Source organism: Procambarus clarkii, chromosome 53 (genome assembly GCF_040958095.1).
Source record: "Procambarus clarkii isolate CNS0578487 chromosome 53, FALCON_Pclarkii_2.0, whole genome shotgun sequence".
NCBI lineage: Eukaryota > Metazoa > Arthropoda > Malacostraca > Decapoda > Cambaridae > Procambarus > Procambarus clarkii.
Window position 1 is genome coordinate 34,342,982 of NC_091202.1, and position 16,730 is coordinate 34,359,711.

Sequence of the window (16,730 nt, forward strand, 5' to 3'; positions counted from 1 at the left end):
CTTGTGGTGCTGCAGTGTGAGGAGTGTGACCTTGTGGTGCTGCAGTGTGAGGAGTGTGACCTTGTGGTGCAGCAGTGTGAGGGAGTGTGACCTTGTGGTGCAGCAGTGTGGAGTGTGATCTTGTGGTGCTGCAGTGTGAGGAGTGTGACCTTGTGGTGCAGCAGTGTGAGTGTGACCTTGTGGTGCTGCAGTGTGAGGAGTGTGACCTTGTGGTGCAGCAGTGAGAGGAGTGTGATCTTGTGGTGCAGCAGTGTGAGGAGTGTGACCTTGTGGTGCAGCAGTGTGACCTTGTGGTGCTGCAGTGTGAGGGAGTGTGACCTTGTGGTGCAGCAGTGTGAGGAGTATGACCTTGTGGTGCAACAGTGTGAGGGAGTGTGACCTTGTGGTGCTGCAGTGTGAGGAGTGTGACCTTGTGGTGCAGCAGTGTGAGGGAGTGTGACCTTGTGGTGATGCAGTGTGAGGAGTGTGACCTTGTGGTGCTGCAGTGTGAGGAGTGTGACATTGTGGTGCAGCAGTGTTGAGGAGTATGACCTTGTGGTGCTGCAGTGTGAGGAGTGTGACCTTGTGGTGCGCAGTATGAGGAGTGTGACCTTGTGGTGCTGCAGTGTGAGGAGTGTGACCTTGTGGTGCAGCAGTGTGAGGGAGTGTGACCTTGTGTGTGCTGCAGTGTGAGGGAGTGTGACCTTGTGTGCTGAGCACGTGTGACCTTGTGGTGCTGCAGTGTGAGTAGTATGACCTTGTGGTGCTGCAGTGTGAGGGAGTGTGACCTTGTGGTGCAGCAGTGTGAGGAGTGTGACCTTGTGGTGCAGCAGTGTGAGTATGATCTTGTGGTGCTGCAGTGTGAGGAGTGTGACCTTGTGGTGGCAGCAGTGTGGGAGTGTGACCTCCTTGTGGTGCTGCAGTGTGAGGAGTGTGACCTTGTGGTGCATGCAGTGTGATGGAGTATGACTTGTGGTGCTGCAGTGTGAGGAGTGTGACCTTGTGGTGCAGCAGTGTGACCTTGTGGTGCTGCAGTGTGAGGGAGTATGACCTTGTGGTGCAGCAGTGTGAGGAGTGTGACCTTGTGGTGCTGCAGTGTGAGGAGTGTGACCTTGTGGTGCTGCAGTGTGAGGGAGTGTGACCTTGTGGTGCAGCAGTGTGAGGAGTGTGACCTTGTGGTGCAGCAGTGTGAGGGAGTGTGACCTTGTGGTGCTCCAGTGTGAGGAGTGTGACCTTGTGGTGATGCAGTGTGAGGAGTGTGACCTTGTGGTGCAGAAGTGTGAGGGAGTGTGACCTTGTGGTGCCGCAGTGTGAGGAGTGCGACCTTGTGGTGCTGCAGTGTGAGGAGTGTGACCTTTTGGTGCTGCAGTGTGAGGAGTGTGACCTTGTGGTGCAGCAGTGTGAGGGAGTGTGACCTTGTGGTGCAGCAGTGTGAGGGAGTGTGACCTTGTGGTGCTGCAGTGTGAGGGAGTGTGACCTGGTGGTGCAGCAGTGTGAGGAGTGTGACCTTGTGGTGCTGCAGTGTCAGGAGTGTGACCTTGTGGTGCAGCAGTGTGAGGGAGTGTGACCTTATGGTGCAGCAGTGTGACCTTGTGGTGCTGCAGTGTGAGGAGTGTGACCTTGTGGTGCAGCAGTGTGAGGAGTGTGACCTTGTGGTGCTGCAGTGTGAGGAGTGTGACCTTGTGGTGCTGCAGTGTGAGGAGTGTGACCTTGTGGTGCTGCAGTGTGAGGGAGTGTGACCTTGTGGTGCTGCAGTGTGAGGGAGTGTGACCTTGTGGTGCAGCAGTGTGAGGGAGTGTGACCTGGTGGTGCAGCAGTGTGAGGGAGTGTGACCTTGTGGTGCAGCAGTGTGAGGAGTGTGACCTTGTGGTGCTGCAGTGTGAGTGTGACCTTGTGGTGCAGTAGTGTGAGGAGTGTGACCTTGTGGTGCTGCAGTGTGAGGAGTGTGACCTTGTGGTGCTGCAGTGTGAGGAGTGTGACCTTGTGGTGCTGCAGTGTGAGTGTGACCTTGTGGTGCAGTAGTGTGAGGAGTGTGACCTTGTGGTGCAGCAGTGTGAGTGTGACCTTGTGGTGCTGCAGTGTGAGGGAGTGTGACCTTGTGGTGCTACAGTGTGAGGAGTGTGACCTTGTGGTGCTGCAGTGTGAGGAGTGTGACCTTGTGGTGCTGCAGTGTGAGGAGTGTGACCTTGTGGTGCAGCAGTGTGAGGGAGTGTGACCTTGTGGTGCAGCAGTGTGAGTGTGATCTTGTGGTGCTGCAGTGTGAGGAGTGTGACCTTGTGGTGCAGCAGTGTGAGTGTGACCTTGTGGTGCTGCAGTGTGAGGAGTGTGATCTTGTGGTGCAGCAGTGAGAGGAGTGTGATCTTGTGGTGCAGCAGTGTGAGGAGTGTGACCTTGTGGTGCAGCAGTGTGACCTTGTGGTGCTGCAGTGTGAGGGAGTGTGACCTTGTGGTGCAGCAGTGTGAGGAGTATGACCTTGTGGTGCAACAGTGTGAGGGAGTGTGACCTTGTGGTGCTGCAGTGTGAGGAGTGTGACCTTGTGGTGCAGCAGTGTGACCTTGTGGTGCTGCAGTGTGAGGAGTGTGACCTTGTGGTGCAGCAGTGTGAGGAGTGTGACCTTGTGGTGCTGCAGTGTGAGGAGTGTGACCTTGTGGTGCTGCAGTGTGAGGGAGTGTGACCTTGTGGTGCTGCAGTGTGAGGAGTGTGACCTTGTGGTGCAGCAGTGTGAGGGAGTGTGACCTGGTGTTGCAGCAGTGTGAGGGAGTGTGACCTTGTGGTGCAGCAGTGTGAGGGAGTGTGACCTTGTGGTACAGCAGTGTGAGGAGTGTGACCATGTGGTGCTGCAGTTTGAGTGTGACCTTGTGGTGCAGCAGTGTGAGGGAGTGTGACCTTGTGGTGCTGCAGTGTGAGTGTGACCTTGTGGTGCAGCAGTGTGAGGAGTGTGACCTTGTGGTGCAGCAGTGTGAGGAGTATGACCTTGTGGTGCTGCAGTGTGAGGCGTGTGACCTTGTGGTACAGCAGTGTGAGGGAGTGTGACCTTGTGGTGCAGCAGTGTGAGGAGTGTGACCTTGTGGTGCAGCAGTGTGAGGAGTGTGACCTTGTGGTGCAGCAGTGTGAGGGAGTGTGACCTTGTGGGTGCTGCAGTGTGAGGGAGTGTGACCTTGTGGTGCTGCAGTGTGAGGAGTGTGACCTGGTGGTGCAGCAGTGTGAGGGAGTGCGACCTTGTGGTGCTGCAGTGTATGACCTTGTGGTGCTGCAGTGTGAGGAGTGTGACCTTGTGGTGCTGCAGTGTGAGGAGTGTGACCTTGTTGTGCAGCAGTGTGAGGAGTGTGACCTTGTGGTGCAGCAGTGTGAGGAGTGTGACCTTGTGGTGCTGCAGTGTGAGGAGTGTGACCTTGTGGTGCTGCAGTGTGAGGAGTGTGACCTTGTGGTGCAGCAGTGTGAGGGAGTGTGACCTTGTGGTGCAGCAGTGTGAGTGTGATCTTGTGGTGCTGCAGTGTGAGGAGTGTGACCTTGTGGTGCAGCAGTGTGAGTGTGACCTTGTGGTGCTGCAGTGTGAGGAGTGTGATCTTGTGGTGCAGCAGTGTGAAGAGTGTGATCTTGTGGTGCAGCAGTGTGAGGAGTGTGACCTTGTGGTGCAGCAGTGTGACCTTGTGGTGCTGCAGTGTGAGTGAGTGTGATCTTGTGGTGCAACAGTGTGAGGAGTATGACCTTGTGGTGCAGCAGTGTGAGGGAGTGTGACCTTGTGGTGCTGCAGTGTGAGGAGTGTGACCTTGTGGTGCAGCAGTGTTAGGGAGTGTGACCTTGTGGTGCTGCAGTGTGAGGAGTGTGACCTTGTGGTGCAGCAGTGTGAGGAGTATGACCTTGTGGTGCTGCAGTGTGAGGAGTGTGACCTTGTGGTGCAGCAGTATGAGGGAGTGTGACCTTGTGGTGCTGCAGTGTGAGGAGTGTAACCTTGTGGTGCAGCAGTGTGAGGGAGTGTGACCTTGTGGTGCTGCAGTGTGAGGGAGTGTGACCTTGTGGTGCAGCAGTGTGACCTTGTGGTGCTGCAGTGTGAGTAGTATGACCTTGTGGTGCTGCAGTGTGAGGGAGTGTGACCTTGTGGTGCAGCAGTGTGAGGAGTGTGACCTTGTGGTGCTGCAGTGTGAGGAGTGTGACCTTGTGGTGCTGCAGTGTGAGGAGTGTGACCTTGTGGTGCTGCAGTGTGAGGGAGTGTGACCTTGTGGTGCTGCAGTGTGAGGGAGTGTGACCTTGTGGTGCAGCAGTGTGAGTGTGACCTTATGGTGCTGCAGTGTGAGTGTGACCTTGTGGTGCTGCAGTGTGAGGAGTGTGACCTTGTGGTGCAGCAGTGTGAGGGAGTGTGACCTTATGGTGCAGCAGTGTGACCTTGTGGTGCTGCAGTGTGAGGAGTGTGACCTTGTGGTGCAGCAGTGTGAGGAGTGTGACCTTGTGGTGCTGCAGTGTGAGTGTGACCTTGTGGTGCTGCAGTGTGAGGAGTGTGACCTTGTGGTGCTGCAGTGTGAGGGAGTGTGACCTTGTGGTGCTGCAGTGTGAGGAGTGTGACCTTGTGGTGCTGCAGTGTGAGTGTGATCTTGTGGTGCTGCAGTGTGAGGAGTGTGACCTTGTGGTGCAGCAGTGTGAGTGTGACCTTGTGGTGCAGCAGTGTGAGGAGTGTGACCTTGTGGTGCAGCAGTGTGAGTGTGATCTTGTGGTGCTGCAGTGTGAGGAGTGTGACCTTGTGGTGCAGCAGTGTGAGTGTGATCTTGTGGTGCTGCAGTGTGAGGAGTGTGACCTTGTGGTGCAGCAGTGTGAGTGTGACCTTGTGGTGCTGCAGTGTGAGGAGTGTGATCTTGTGGTGCAGCAGTGTGAGGAGTGTGATCTTTTGGTGCAGCAGTGTGAGGAGTGTGACCTTGTGGTGCAGCAGTGTGACCTTGTGGTGCTGCAGTGTGAGGGAGTGTGACCTTGTGGTGCAGCAGTGTGAGGAGTATGACCTTGTGGTGCAGCAGAGTGAGGGAGTGTGACCTTGTGGTGCTGCAGTGTGAGGAGTGTGACCTTGTGGTGCAGCAGTGTGAGGAGTGTGACCTTGTGGTGCTGCAGTGTGAGGAGTGTGACCTTGTGGTGCAGCAGTGTGAGGGAGTGTGACCTTGTGGTGCTGCAGTGTGAGGGAGTGTGACCTTGTGGTGCAGTAGTGTGACCTTGTGGTGCTGCAGTGTGAGGGAGTGTGACATTGTGGTGCTGCAGTGTGAGGAGTGTGACCTTGTGGTGCAGCAGTGTTAGGGAGTGTGACCTTGTGGTGCTGCAGTGTGAGGAGTGTGACCTTGTGGTGCAGCAGTGTGAGGAGTATGACCTTGTGGTGCTGCAGTGTGAGGAGTGTGACCTTGTGGTGCAGCAGTATGAGGGAGTGTGACCTTGTGGTGCTGCAGTGTGAGGAGTGTGACCTTGTGGTGCAGCAGTGTGAGGGAGTGTGACCTTGTGGTGCTGCAGTGTGAGGGAGTGTGACCTTGTGGTGCAGCAGTGTGACCTTGTGGTGCTGCAGTGTGAGTAGTATGACCTTGTGGTGCTGCAGTGTGAGGGAGTGTGACCTTGTGGTGCAGCAGTGTGAGGAGTGTGACCTTGTGGTGCTGCAGTGTGAGGAGTATGACCTTGTGGTGCTGCAGTGTGAGGAGTGTGACCTTGTGGTGCTGCAGTGTGAGGAGTGTGACCTTGTGGTGCTGCAGTGTGAGGAGTGTGACCTTGTGGTGCTGCAGTGTGAGGAGTGTGACCTTGTGGTGCAGCAGTGTGACCTTGTGGTGCTGCAGTGTGAGGGAGTATGACCTTGTGGTGCAGCAGTGTGAGGAGTGTGACCTTGTGGTTCTGCAGTGTGAGGAGTGTGACCTTGTGGTGCTGCAGTGTGAGGAGTATGACCTTGTGGTGCTGCAATGTGAGGGAGTGTGACCTTGTGGTGCAGCAGTGTGAGGGAGTGTGACCTTGTGGTGCTGCAGTGTGAGGGACTGTGACCTTGTGGTGCTGCAGTGTGAGTGAGTGTGACCTTATGGTGCTGCAGTGTGAGGAGTGTGACCTTGTGGTGCAGCAGTGTGAGGGAGTATGACCTTGTGGTGCTGCATTGTGAGGGAGTGTGACCTTGTAGTGCTGCAGTGTGAGGAGTATGACCTTGTGGTGCAGCAGTGTGAGGGAGTGTGACCTTGTGGTGCTGCAGTGTGAGGGAGTGTGACCTTGTGGTGCTGCAGTGTGAGGAGTATGACCTTGTGGTGCAGCAGTGTGACCTTGTGGTGCTGCAGTGTGACCTTGTGGTGCAGCAGTGTGAGGAGTGTGACCTTGTGGTGCAGCAGTGTGAGGAGTGTGACCTTGTGGTGCAGCAGTGTGAGGAGTGTGACCTTGTGGTGCTGCAGTGTGAGGAGTGTGACCTTGTGGTGCAGCAGTGTGAGGAGTGTGACCTTGTGGTGCTGCAGTGTGAGGAGTGTGACCTTGTGGTGCAGCAGTGTGAGGAGTGTGACCTTGTGGTGCAGCAGTGTGACCTTGTGGTGCAGCAGTGTGACCTTGTGGTGCTGCAGTGTGACCTTGTGGTGCTGCAGTGTGACCTTGTGGTGCAGCAGTGTGACCTTGTGGTGCTGCAGTGTGAGGAGTGTGACCTTGTGGTGCTGCAGTGTGAGGAGTGTGACCTTGTGGTGCTGCAGTGTGAGGAGTGTGACCTTGTGGTGCTGCAGTGTGAGGAGTGTGACCTTGTGGTGCTGCAGTGTGAGGGAGTGTGACCTTGTGGTGCTGCAGTGTGAGGGAGTGTGACCTTGTGGTGCTGCAGCGTGAGGGAGTGTGACCTTGTGGTGCTGCAGTGTGAGGGAGTGTGACCTTGTGGTGCTGCAGTGTGAGGGAGTGTGACCTTGTGGTGCTGCAGCTGACAGCAATTAAATACGCAACACATCAAAATAAATTCAGAATAATATCCAATACACTAATGAGGAAAACGTAACTCATAACTTTAAGCCAAGATGAGGTTATATTTAGTGACAGTATATCTTGCACAAGATATAACAAAATCTGAGCTATATTTTGATATCTTGCAGGTAAAATAGAAAACGAAATTGTTTATTTTACTAGATAAACTATAGATATTGGCTGACGGAGCGTCTCCCTTTTATATGACCGGCTTTTTATTTTAACTCGCAAATTAAAACCCATCTGAAATTTTTTTAGGAAAAACCATCACTTCCTACCAACAAAACTTCAATATATTGCTGGAAACCCGAAATATCCGTAAAATTTATTAATAGTAAATTTAAATAAATTTAAATTGCCACTGCGTATGCCCTAAAGTTTCAAAATCAGTGCGAAAGATATGTAAAAATATAGTTAGAAACGCGTCCAGAAAATGAAATAAAAAGATAAACTCGTATGGGAATGCTAATGCTCTTTATAATTAATTATAATATAAAAAAGCCTATCAACATATGAATGCTGTTCTCTTGAGCACATCAATTGAGACAATATGATCTAGGGTACGGCTGACACAGCGGGGGTACGGCTGACACAGCCGGGATACGGCTGACACAGCCGGGGTACGGCTGACACAGCGGGGGTACGGATGACACAGCCTGTGTACGGCTGATACAGCGGGGGTACGGCTAACAAAGCCGGGGTACGACTGACACAGCGGGGGTACAGCTGACACAGAGGAGGTATAGCTGACACAGCGGGGGTACGGCTGACACAGAGGAGGTATAGCTGACACAGCAGGGTACAGCTGACAAAGCGGGGGTACAGCTGACACAGCGGGGTACAGCTGACAAAGCGGGGGTACAGCTGACACAGCGGGGGTACAGCTGACAAAGCGGGGGTACAGCTGACAAAGCGGGGGCGCAGCTGACACAGCGGAGGTATAGCTGACACAGCGGGGGTACAGCTGACACAGCGGGGGTACAGCAGACACAGCAGGGTACAGCTGACACAGCGGGGGTACAGCCGACACAGCGGGGTACAGCTGACACAGCGGGGGTACAGCCGACACAGCGGGGTACAGCTGACACAGCGGGGTACAGCTGACACAGCGAGGGTACAGCTGACACAGCGAGGGTACAGCCGACACAGCGAGGGTACAGCCGACACAGCGGGGTACAGCTGACATAGCGGGGGTTCAGTTGACACAGCGGGTTACAGCTGACATAGCGGGAATACGGCTGACACAGCGGGAGTACAGCTGACACAGCGGGAGTACAGCTGACACAATGATAGTACAGCTGACACAGTGGTAGTACTGCTGACACAGCGGGGGTACAGCTGACACAGTGGTAGTACAGCTGACACAGCGGGGGGTACGGCTGACACAGCGGGGGGTACGGCTGACACAGCGGGGGTACGGCTGACACAGCCGGGGTACGGCTGACACAGCCGGGGTACGGCTGACACAGCCGGGGTACAGCTGACACAGCGGGGGTACAGCTGACACAAGCGGGGGTACGGCTGACACAGCCGGGGTACAGCTGATACAGCCGGGGTACGACTGACACAGCCGGGGTACGACTGACACAACCGGGGTACGACTGACACAGCCGGGGTACAGCTGGCACAGCGGGGGTACAGCTGACACAGCGGGGGTACAGCTGACACAGCGGGGGTACAGCTGACACAGCGGGGGTACAGCTGACACAGCGTGGGTACAGCTGACACAGCTGACACAGCGGGGGTACGTCTGACACAGCCGGGGTACGACTGACACAGCGGGGGTACAGCTGACACCGTGGGGGTACGACTGACACAGCGGGGGTACAGCTGGCACAGCGGGGGTACAGCTGACACAGCTAGGGTACAGCTGACACAGCTAGGGTACAGCTGACACAGCGCCGGGGTACAGCTGACACAGCAGGGGTACGGCTGACACAGCGGGGGTACGGCTGACACAGCGGGGGTATAGCTGACACAGCCGGAGTACGGCTGACACAGCGGGGGTACGGCTGACAGCGGGGGTACGGCTGACACAGCCGGGGTACGGCTGGCACAGCGGGGGGTACGGCTGACACAGCGGGGTACAGCTGACACAGCGGGGTACAGCTGGCACAGCGGGGGTACGGCTGACACAGCGGGGGTACGGCTGACACAGCGGGGGTACGGCTGACACAGCGGGGGTACGGCTGACACAGCGGGGGTATAGCTGACACACCGGGGGTACGGCTGACACAGCGGGGGTACGGCTGACACAGCGGGAGTACAGCTGACACAGCGGGAGTACAGCTGACACAGCGGGAGTACAGCTGACACAGCGGGAGTACAGCTGACACAGCGGGAGTACAGCTGACACAATGGTAGTACAGCTGACACAGTGGTAGTACAGCTGACACAGCGGGGGTACAGCTGACACAGTGGTAGTACAGCTGACACAGCGGGGGGTACGGCTGACACAGCGGGGGGTACGGCTGACACAGCGGGGGTACGGCTGACACAACCGGGGTACGGCTGACACAACCGGGGTACAGCTGACACAACCGGGGTACGGCTGACACAGCCGGGGTACAGCTGACACAGCCGGGGTACAGCTGACACAGCCGGGGTACGACTGACACAGCCGGGGTACGACTGACACAGCCGGGGTACGACTGACACAGCCGGGGTACGACTGACACAGCCGGGGTACGACTGACACAGCTGGGGTACAGCTGGCACAGCGGGGGTACAGCTGACACAGCGGGGGTACAGCTGACATAGCTGACACAGCGGGGGTACGTCTGACACAGCCGGGGTACGACTGACACAGCGGGGGTACAACTGACACAGCGGGGGTACGACTGACACAGCGGGGGTACGACTGACACAGCGGGGGTACAGCTGACACAGCGGGGGTACAGCTGACACAGCTAGGGTACAGCTGACACAGCGCCGGGGTACGGCTGACACAGCGGGGGTACGGCTGACACAGCGGGGGTACGGCTGACAGCGGGGGTACGGCTGACAGCGGGGGTACGGCTGACATAGCCGGGGTACGGCTGGCACAGCGGGGTACAGCTGACACAGCGGGGGTACGGCTGACACATCCGGGGTACAGCTGGCACAGCGGGGGTACAGCTGACACAGCGGGGTACAGCTGGCACAGCGGGGGTACGGTTGACACAGCGGGGGTACGGCTGACACAGCGGGGGTACAGCTGACACAGCGAGGGTATAGCTGACACAGCGGGGGTACGGCTGACACAGCGAGGGTATAGCTGACACAGCCGGGGTACGGCTGACACATCCGGGGTACAGCTGACACAGCGGGGGTACAGCTGACACAGCGGGGTACAGCTGGCACAGCGGGGGTACGGCTGACACAGCGGGGGTACGGCTGACACAGCGGGGGTACGGCTGACACAGCGGGGGTACGGCTGACACAGCGGGGGTACAGCTGACACAGCGAGGGTATAGCTGACACAGCGGGGGTACGGCTCACACAGCGGGGGTACGGCTGACACAGTGGGGATACAGCTGAAACAGCCGGGGTACAGCTGACACAGCGGGAGTACATCTGACACAGCGGGAGTACAGCTGACACAGATGTAGTACAGCTGACACAGCTGTAGTACAGCTGACACAGCCGGGGTACAGCTGACACAGCCGGGGTACGGCTGACACAGCCGGGGTACAGCTGACACAGCTGTAGTACAGCTGACACAGCCGGGGTACAGCTGACACAGCCGGGGTACGGCTGACACAGCCGGGGTACAGCTGACACAGCCGGGGTACAGCTGACACAGCCGGGGTACGGCTGACACAGCCGGGGTACGGCTGACACAGCCGGGGTACGGCTGACACAGCCGGGGTACGGCTGACACAGCCGGGGTACGGCTGACACAGCCGGGGTACGGCTGACACAGCCGGGGTACGGCTGACACAGCCGGGGTACGGCTGACACAGCCGGGGTACGGCTGACACAGCCGGGGTACAGCTGACACAGCCGGGGTACAGCTGACACAGCCGGGGTACAGCTGACACAGCGATAGTACAGCTGACACAGCGGAGAGTACAGCTGACACAGCAGGGGTACGGCTGACACAGCCGGGGTACGGCTGACACAGCCGGGGTACGGCTGACACAGCCGGGGTACGGCTGACACAGCCGGGGTACGGCTGACACAGCCGGGGTACGGCTGACACAGCCGGGGTACGGCTGACACAGCCGGGGTACGGCTGACACAGCGGGGGTACGGCTGACACAGCGGGGGTACGGCTGACACAGCGGGGGTACGGCTGACACAGCGGGGGTACGGCTGACACAGTGGGGGTACAGCTGACACAGTGGGGGTACAGCTGACACAGCGGGGGTACGGCTGACACAGCGTGGGGTACGGCTGACACAGCGGGGGTACGGCTGACACAGCGGGGGTACGGCTGACACAGCGGGGGTACGGCCGACACAGCGGGGGTACGGCTGACACAGCGGGGGTACGGCTGACAGCCGGGGTACGGCTGACAACGCGGGGGTACAGCTGACAACGCGGGGGTACAGCTGACAACGCGGGGGTACAGCTGACACAGCGGGGGTACAGCTGACACAGAGGAGGTATAGCTGACACAGCGGGGGTACAGCTGACACAGAGGAGGTATAGCTGACACAGCAGGGTACAGCTGACAAAGCGGGGGTACAGCTGACACAGCGGGGTATAGCTGACAAAGCGGGGGTACAGCTGACACAGCGGGGGTACAGCTGACAAAGCGGGGGTACAGCTGACAAAGCGGGGGTACAGCTAACAAAGCGGGGCGCAGCTGACAGAACGGGGCGCAGCTGACACAGCGGAGGTATAGCTGACACAGTGGGGGTACAGCTGACACAGCGGGGTACAGCAGACACAGCAGGGTACAGCTGACACAGCGGGGGTGCAGCCGACACAGCGGGGTACAGCTGACACAGCTGGGTACAGCCGACACAGCGGGGTACAGCTGACACAGCGGGGTACAGCTGACACAGCGGGGTACAGCTGACACAGCGGGGTACAGCTGACACAGCGGGGGTACAGCTGACACAGCGGGGTACAGCTGACACAGCGAGGGTACAGCTGACACAGCGAGGGTACAGCTGACACAGCGAGGGTACAGCTGACACAGCGAGGGTACAGCTGACACAGCGGGGTACAGCTGACATAGCGGTGGTTCAGTTGACACAGCGGGTTGCACCAGCCACTGTACACCAGCCACTGTGCCCCAGCCACTGTACACCAGCCACTGTGCCCCAGCCACTGTACACCAGCCACTGTACACCAGCCACTGTGCACCAGCCACTGTACACCAGCCACTGTACACCAGCCACTGTACACCAGCCACTGTACACCAGCCACTGTGCACCAGCCACTGTGCACCAGCCACTGTGCACCAGCCACTGTACACCAGCCACTGTACACCAGCCACTGTACACCAGCCACTGTGCACCAGCCACTGTGCACCAGCCACTGTGCACCAGCCACTGTACACCAGCCACTGTACACCAGCCACTCTGCACCAGCCACTGTACACCACCCACTGTACACCAGCCACTGTACACCAGCCACTGTACACCAGCCACTGTACACCAGCCACTGTACACCAGCCACTGTACACCAGCCACTCTGCACCAGCCACTGTACACCAGCCACTGTATACCAGCCACTGTACACCAGCCACTGTGCACCAGCCACTATGCACCAGCCACTGTGCACCAGCCACTGTACACCAGCCACTGTGCACCAGCCACTGTGCACCAGCCCATGTGCACCAGCCACTGTACACCAGCCACTGTACACCAGCCACTGTGCACCAGCCACTGTGCACCAGCCCATGTGCACCAGCCACTGTACACCAGCCACTGTACACCAGCCACTGTACACCAGCCACTGTGCACCAGCCACTGTGCACCAGCCACTGTGCACCAGCCACTGTGCACCAGCCACTGTGCCCCAGCCACTGTACACCAGCCACTGTGCACCAGCCACTGTGCACCAGCCACTGTGCACCAGCCACTGTACACCAGCCACTGTGCACCAGCCACTGTGCACCAGCCACTGTGCACCAGCCACTGTGCACCAGCCACTGTGCACCAGCCACTGTACACCAGCCACTGTGCACCAGCCACTGTGCACCAGCCACTGTACACCAGCCACTGTACACCAGCCACTGTACACCAGCCACTGTGGCCCAGCCACTGTACACCAGCCACTGTACACCAGCCACTGTACACCAGCCACTGTGCACCAGCCACTGTGCACCAGCCACTGTACACCAGCCACTGTACACCAGCCACTCTGCACCAGCTACTGTACACCACCCACTGTACACCACCCACTGTACACCACCCACTGTACACCAGCCACTCTGCACCAGCCACTGTACACCAGCCACTGTACACCAGCCACTGTACACCAGCCACTGTACACCAGCCACTGTACACCAGCCACTGTGCACCAGCCACTGTGCACCAGCCACTGTGCACCAGCCACTGTACACCAGCCACTGTGCACCAGCCACTGTGCACCAGCCACTGTGCACCAGCCACTGTGCACCAGCCACTGTACACCAGCCACTGTGCACCAGCCACTGTGCACCAGCCACTGTGCACCAGCCACTGTGCACCAGCCACTGTACACCAGCCACTGTGCACCAGCCACTGTGCACCAGCCACTGTGCACCAGCCACTGTGCACCAGCCTGCTTGATGGGGTTTTGGAAGTTCTTCTACTCCCCAAGCCCGGCCTGACTTGTGAGTTTGGTCCACCAGGCTGTTGCTTGGAGCGGCCCGCAGGCCGACATACCCACCACAGCCCGGTTGGTCCGGCACTCCTTGAAGAAAACAATCTAGTTTTCTCTTGAAGATGTCCACGGTTGGTCCGGCAATATTTCTTATGCTTGCTGGGAGGACGTTGAACAACCGCGGACCTCTGATGTTTATACAGTGTTCTCTGATTGTGCCTATGGCACCTCTGCTCTTCACTGGTTCTATTCTGCATTTTTTTCCATATCGTTCACTCCAGTACGTTGTTATTTTACTGTGTAGATTTGGGACCTGGCCCTCCAGTATTTTCCATGTATATATTATTTGGTATCTCTCTCGTCTCCTTTCTAGTGAGTACATTTGTTGAGCTATGAGACGATCCCAATAATTTAGGTGCTTTATTTCGTCTATGCGTGCCGTATATGTTCGCTGTATTCCCTCTATTTCAGCAATCTCTCCTGCTCTGAAGGGGGAAGTGAGTACTGAGCAGTGCTCAAGACGGGACAACACAAGTGACTTGAAGAGTCCAACCATTGTGATGGGATCTCTGGACTTGAAGATTCTCGTAATCCATCCTATCATTTTTCTGGCTGCCGCAATACTTGCTTGGTTATGCTCCTAAACGTTAGGTCGTCGGACATTATTATTCCCAAATCCTTGACATGATGTTTTCCTACTATGGCCGGATTCGATTGTGTTTTGTACCCTGTATTATGTTTCAGATCCTCATTTTTGCCGTATCTGAGTACCTGGAATTTATTACCGTTAAACATCATGTTATTTTCTGCTGCCCAATCGAAAACTTTGTTAATGCCTGTTTGTAGTTTTTCAATGTCTTCAGCAGAGGTAATTTTCATACCAATTATTGTATCATCTGCAAAGGATAACACGAAGCTGTGACTTGTATTTTTGTCTATATCAGATATGAGAATAAGGAACAGCAGTGGTGCAAGGACTGTGCCTTGAGGTACAGAGTTTTTAACTGCGCTCAGACTCGATTTTACTTGATTGACTGTTACTCTTTGTGTTCTGTTCGACAGGAAATTGAGTATCCAGCGTCCTACTTTACCAGTTATACCCATTGACCTCATTTTGTGTGCAATCACTCCATGGTCACATTTGTCGAATGCCTTTGCAAAGTCTGTGTATACATCATCTGCATTCTGTTTTTCCTTCTAATGCCTCAGTGATTTTGTCATAATGATCAAGTAGCTGTGAGAGGCATGATCTACCTGCTCTTAATCCATATTGGCCTGGATTGTGGAGGTCATTGGTTTCCATGAATCTAGTGACCCGACTCCTGATCACTCTCTCAAATACATTTATTATGTGGGACGTTAGTGCTACTAGTCTATAATTCATTGCCAATGCTTTGCTACCACCCTTGTGTAGAGGGGCAATGTCTGCTGCTTTAAGCGCATCTGGTATCTCCCTCGTGTCCAAGCTCTTCCTCCACACTATACTGAGTGCCTGTGCTGGCACTTTGCATTTCTTTATAAATATTGAATTCCTAGAGTCTGGACCCGGGGCTGAGTGCATGGGCATATTGTCAATTTCTTTCAAAATCTGTCACACTCGTGTTGATATCAGTTATATTTACAGGTGTTTGGATATCACTCAAAGAAATTGTCCAAATCTTCCACTTTTATGCTGAGTATCGGAGTGCTAAACATGTCCTCATACTGCCTTTTTAGGATTTCACTAATTTCTTTTTCATCCTCAGTGTATGAACCTTCACTAATACGAATAGGTCCAATACTGGCAGTGGTTTTTACTTTTGATTTAGCATATGTGAAGAAATATTTTGGGGGGTTTCTTTATTTCTTGACTTGCATTCTGTTCTAGTTGCCTTTCTTCAGTCTGATAGGAATGCTTCAATCTCTGTTCAATTTCTTCAATCTCCCTGTTTAATTTATTTCTTCTCTGTATGGAGAGTCGTGTCTGCTTAAGCATTTCCGTTAATGTCTTCCTTCTTTTGTAATGTCGTCTGCGTTCTCTTTCTACATTTGACCTCTTTCTGGCTTTACTCAAAGGAACATGTTTCAGACAGACTTCATATGCTTCAGAAGTCAGTTTTTCTATTCCTTGTGTAAGATTTTTATTTCTTAGAACATTTTCCCTTTGAATGTTTGTAAGTTCCCTGTTTATTTTCTCCCAGTCTATCCTCTTATTATTAAAATTGAATTTATTGAATAACGCTTCTCGCTTGTTGTTTCTCTTGGGCCTACTACCGTTATTAATGGTAGTTTGCACTTCAATGAGCTTGAGGTCAGAGTACGTAGTGTCTGAGACTAATGTCTCTGATTAGCTCATCATTGTTCGTGAATATCAGGTCCAGCGTGTTTTCGTTCCTAGTTGGCAACCACTGTGCCCCAGCCACTGTGCATTGTGCACCAGCCACTGTGCACCAGCCACTGTGCACCATCCACTGTGTCCCAGCCACTGTGCATTGTGCACCAACCACTGTGCCCCAGCCACTGTGCACCATCCACTGTGCCCCAGCCACTGTGCACCATCCACTGTGCCCCAGCCACTGTGCACCATCCACAGTGCCCCAGCCACTGTACCCCAGCCACTGTGCACCATCCACTGTGCACCATCCACTGTGTCCCAGCCACTGTGCCCCAGCCACTGTGCCCCAGCCACTGTGCCCCAGCCACTGTGCCCCAGCCACTGTGCCCCAGCCACTGTGCCCCAACCACTGTGCACCAGCCACTGTGAACTGTGCACCAGGGTCACCGCCACAGAAGGCAAGGCTCACATTGTGCTACATTCAATACTTAGTAACCTCCACCACCTCACTCAAAAGGTCTGTTTTGGATGATATTTGTTACATTTACCTGATGATCCGCGGCGGGGAAGGAGGAGAGTGGCACAAATCCAAGAGGTGAAAATCCTATATTTTTCTAGGGCTATGGCTTGGTATGAAGGCACAAAACACACTATAAATAAAGGAGGGTGACCACAGTCGGCACGCGTGCGGCTGGGACGCCCTCGCCCCAACACCGTCAATGAGACACTGGCACACGGTTGTCGCGCGTACACAGTTCTTACCAGG

General features: G+C 55.7%; 1 protein-coding gene across 1 annotated transcript; it reads right to left on the reverse strand.

Annotated features, from left to right (window-relative positions):
- Window positions 1-8,118: 8,118 nt before the first annotated feature.
- On the reverse strand, window positions 8,119-12,074 carry LOC123767231 (proline-rich protein 36-like). Its single transcript, XM_069305004.1, has 2 exons — window positions 11,723-12,074; window positions 8,119-11,639 (listed from the first exon to the last, which is right to left on the reverse strand). Exons 1-2 carry the CDS (start codon window positions 12,072-12,074, stop codon window positions 8,119-8,121), a joined length of 3,873 nt encoding a protein of 1,290 aa, XP_069161105.1.
- Between the last annotated feature and the right edge of the window lie 4,656 nt (window positions 12,075-16,730).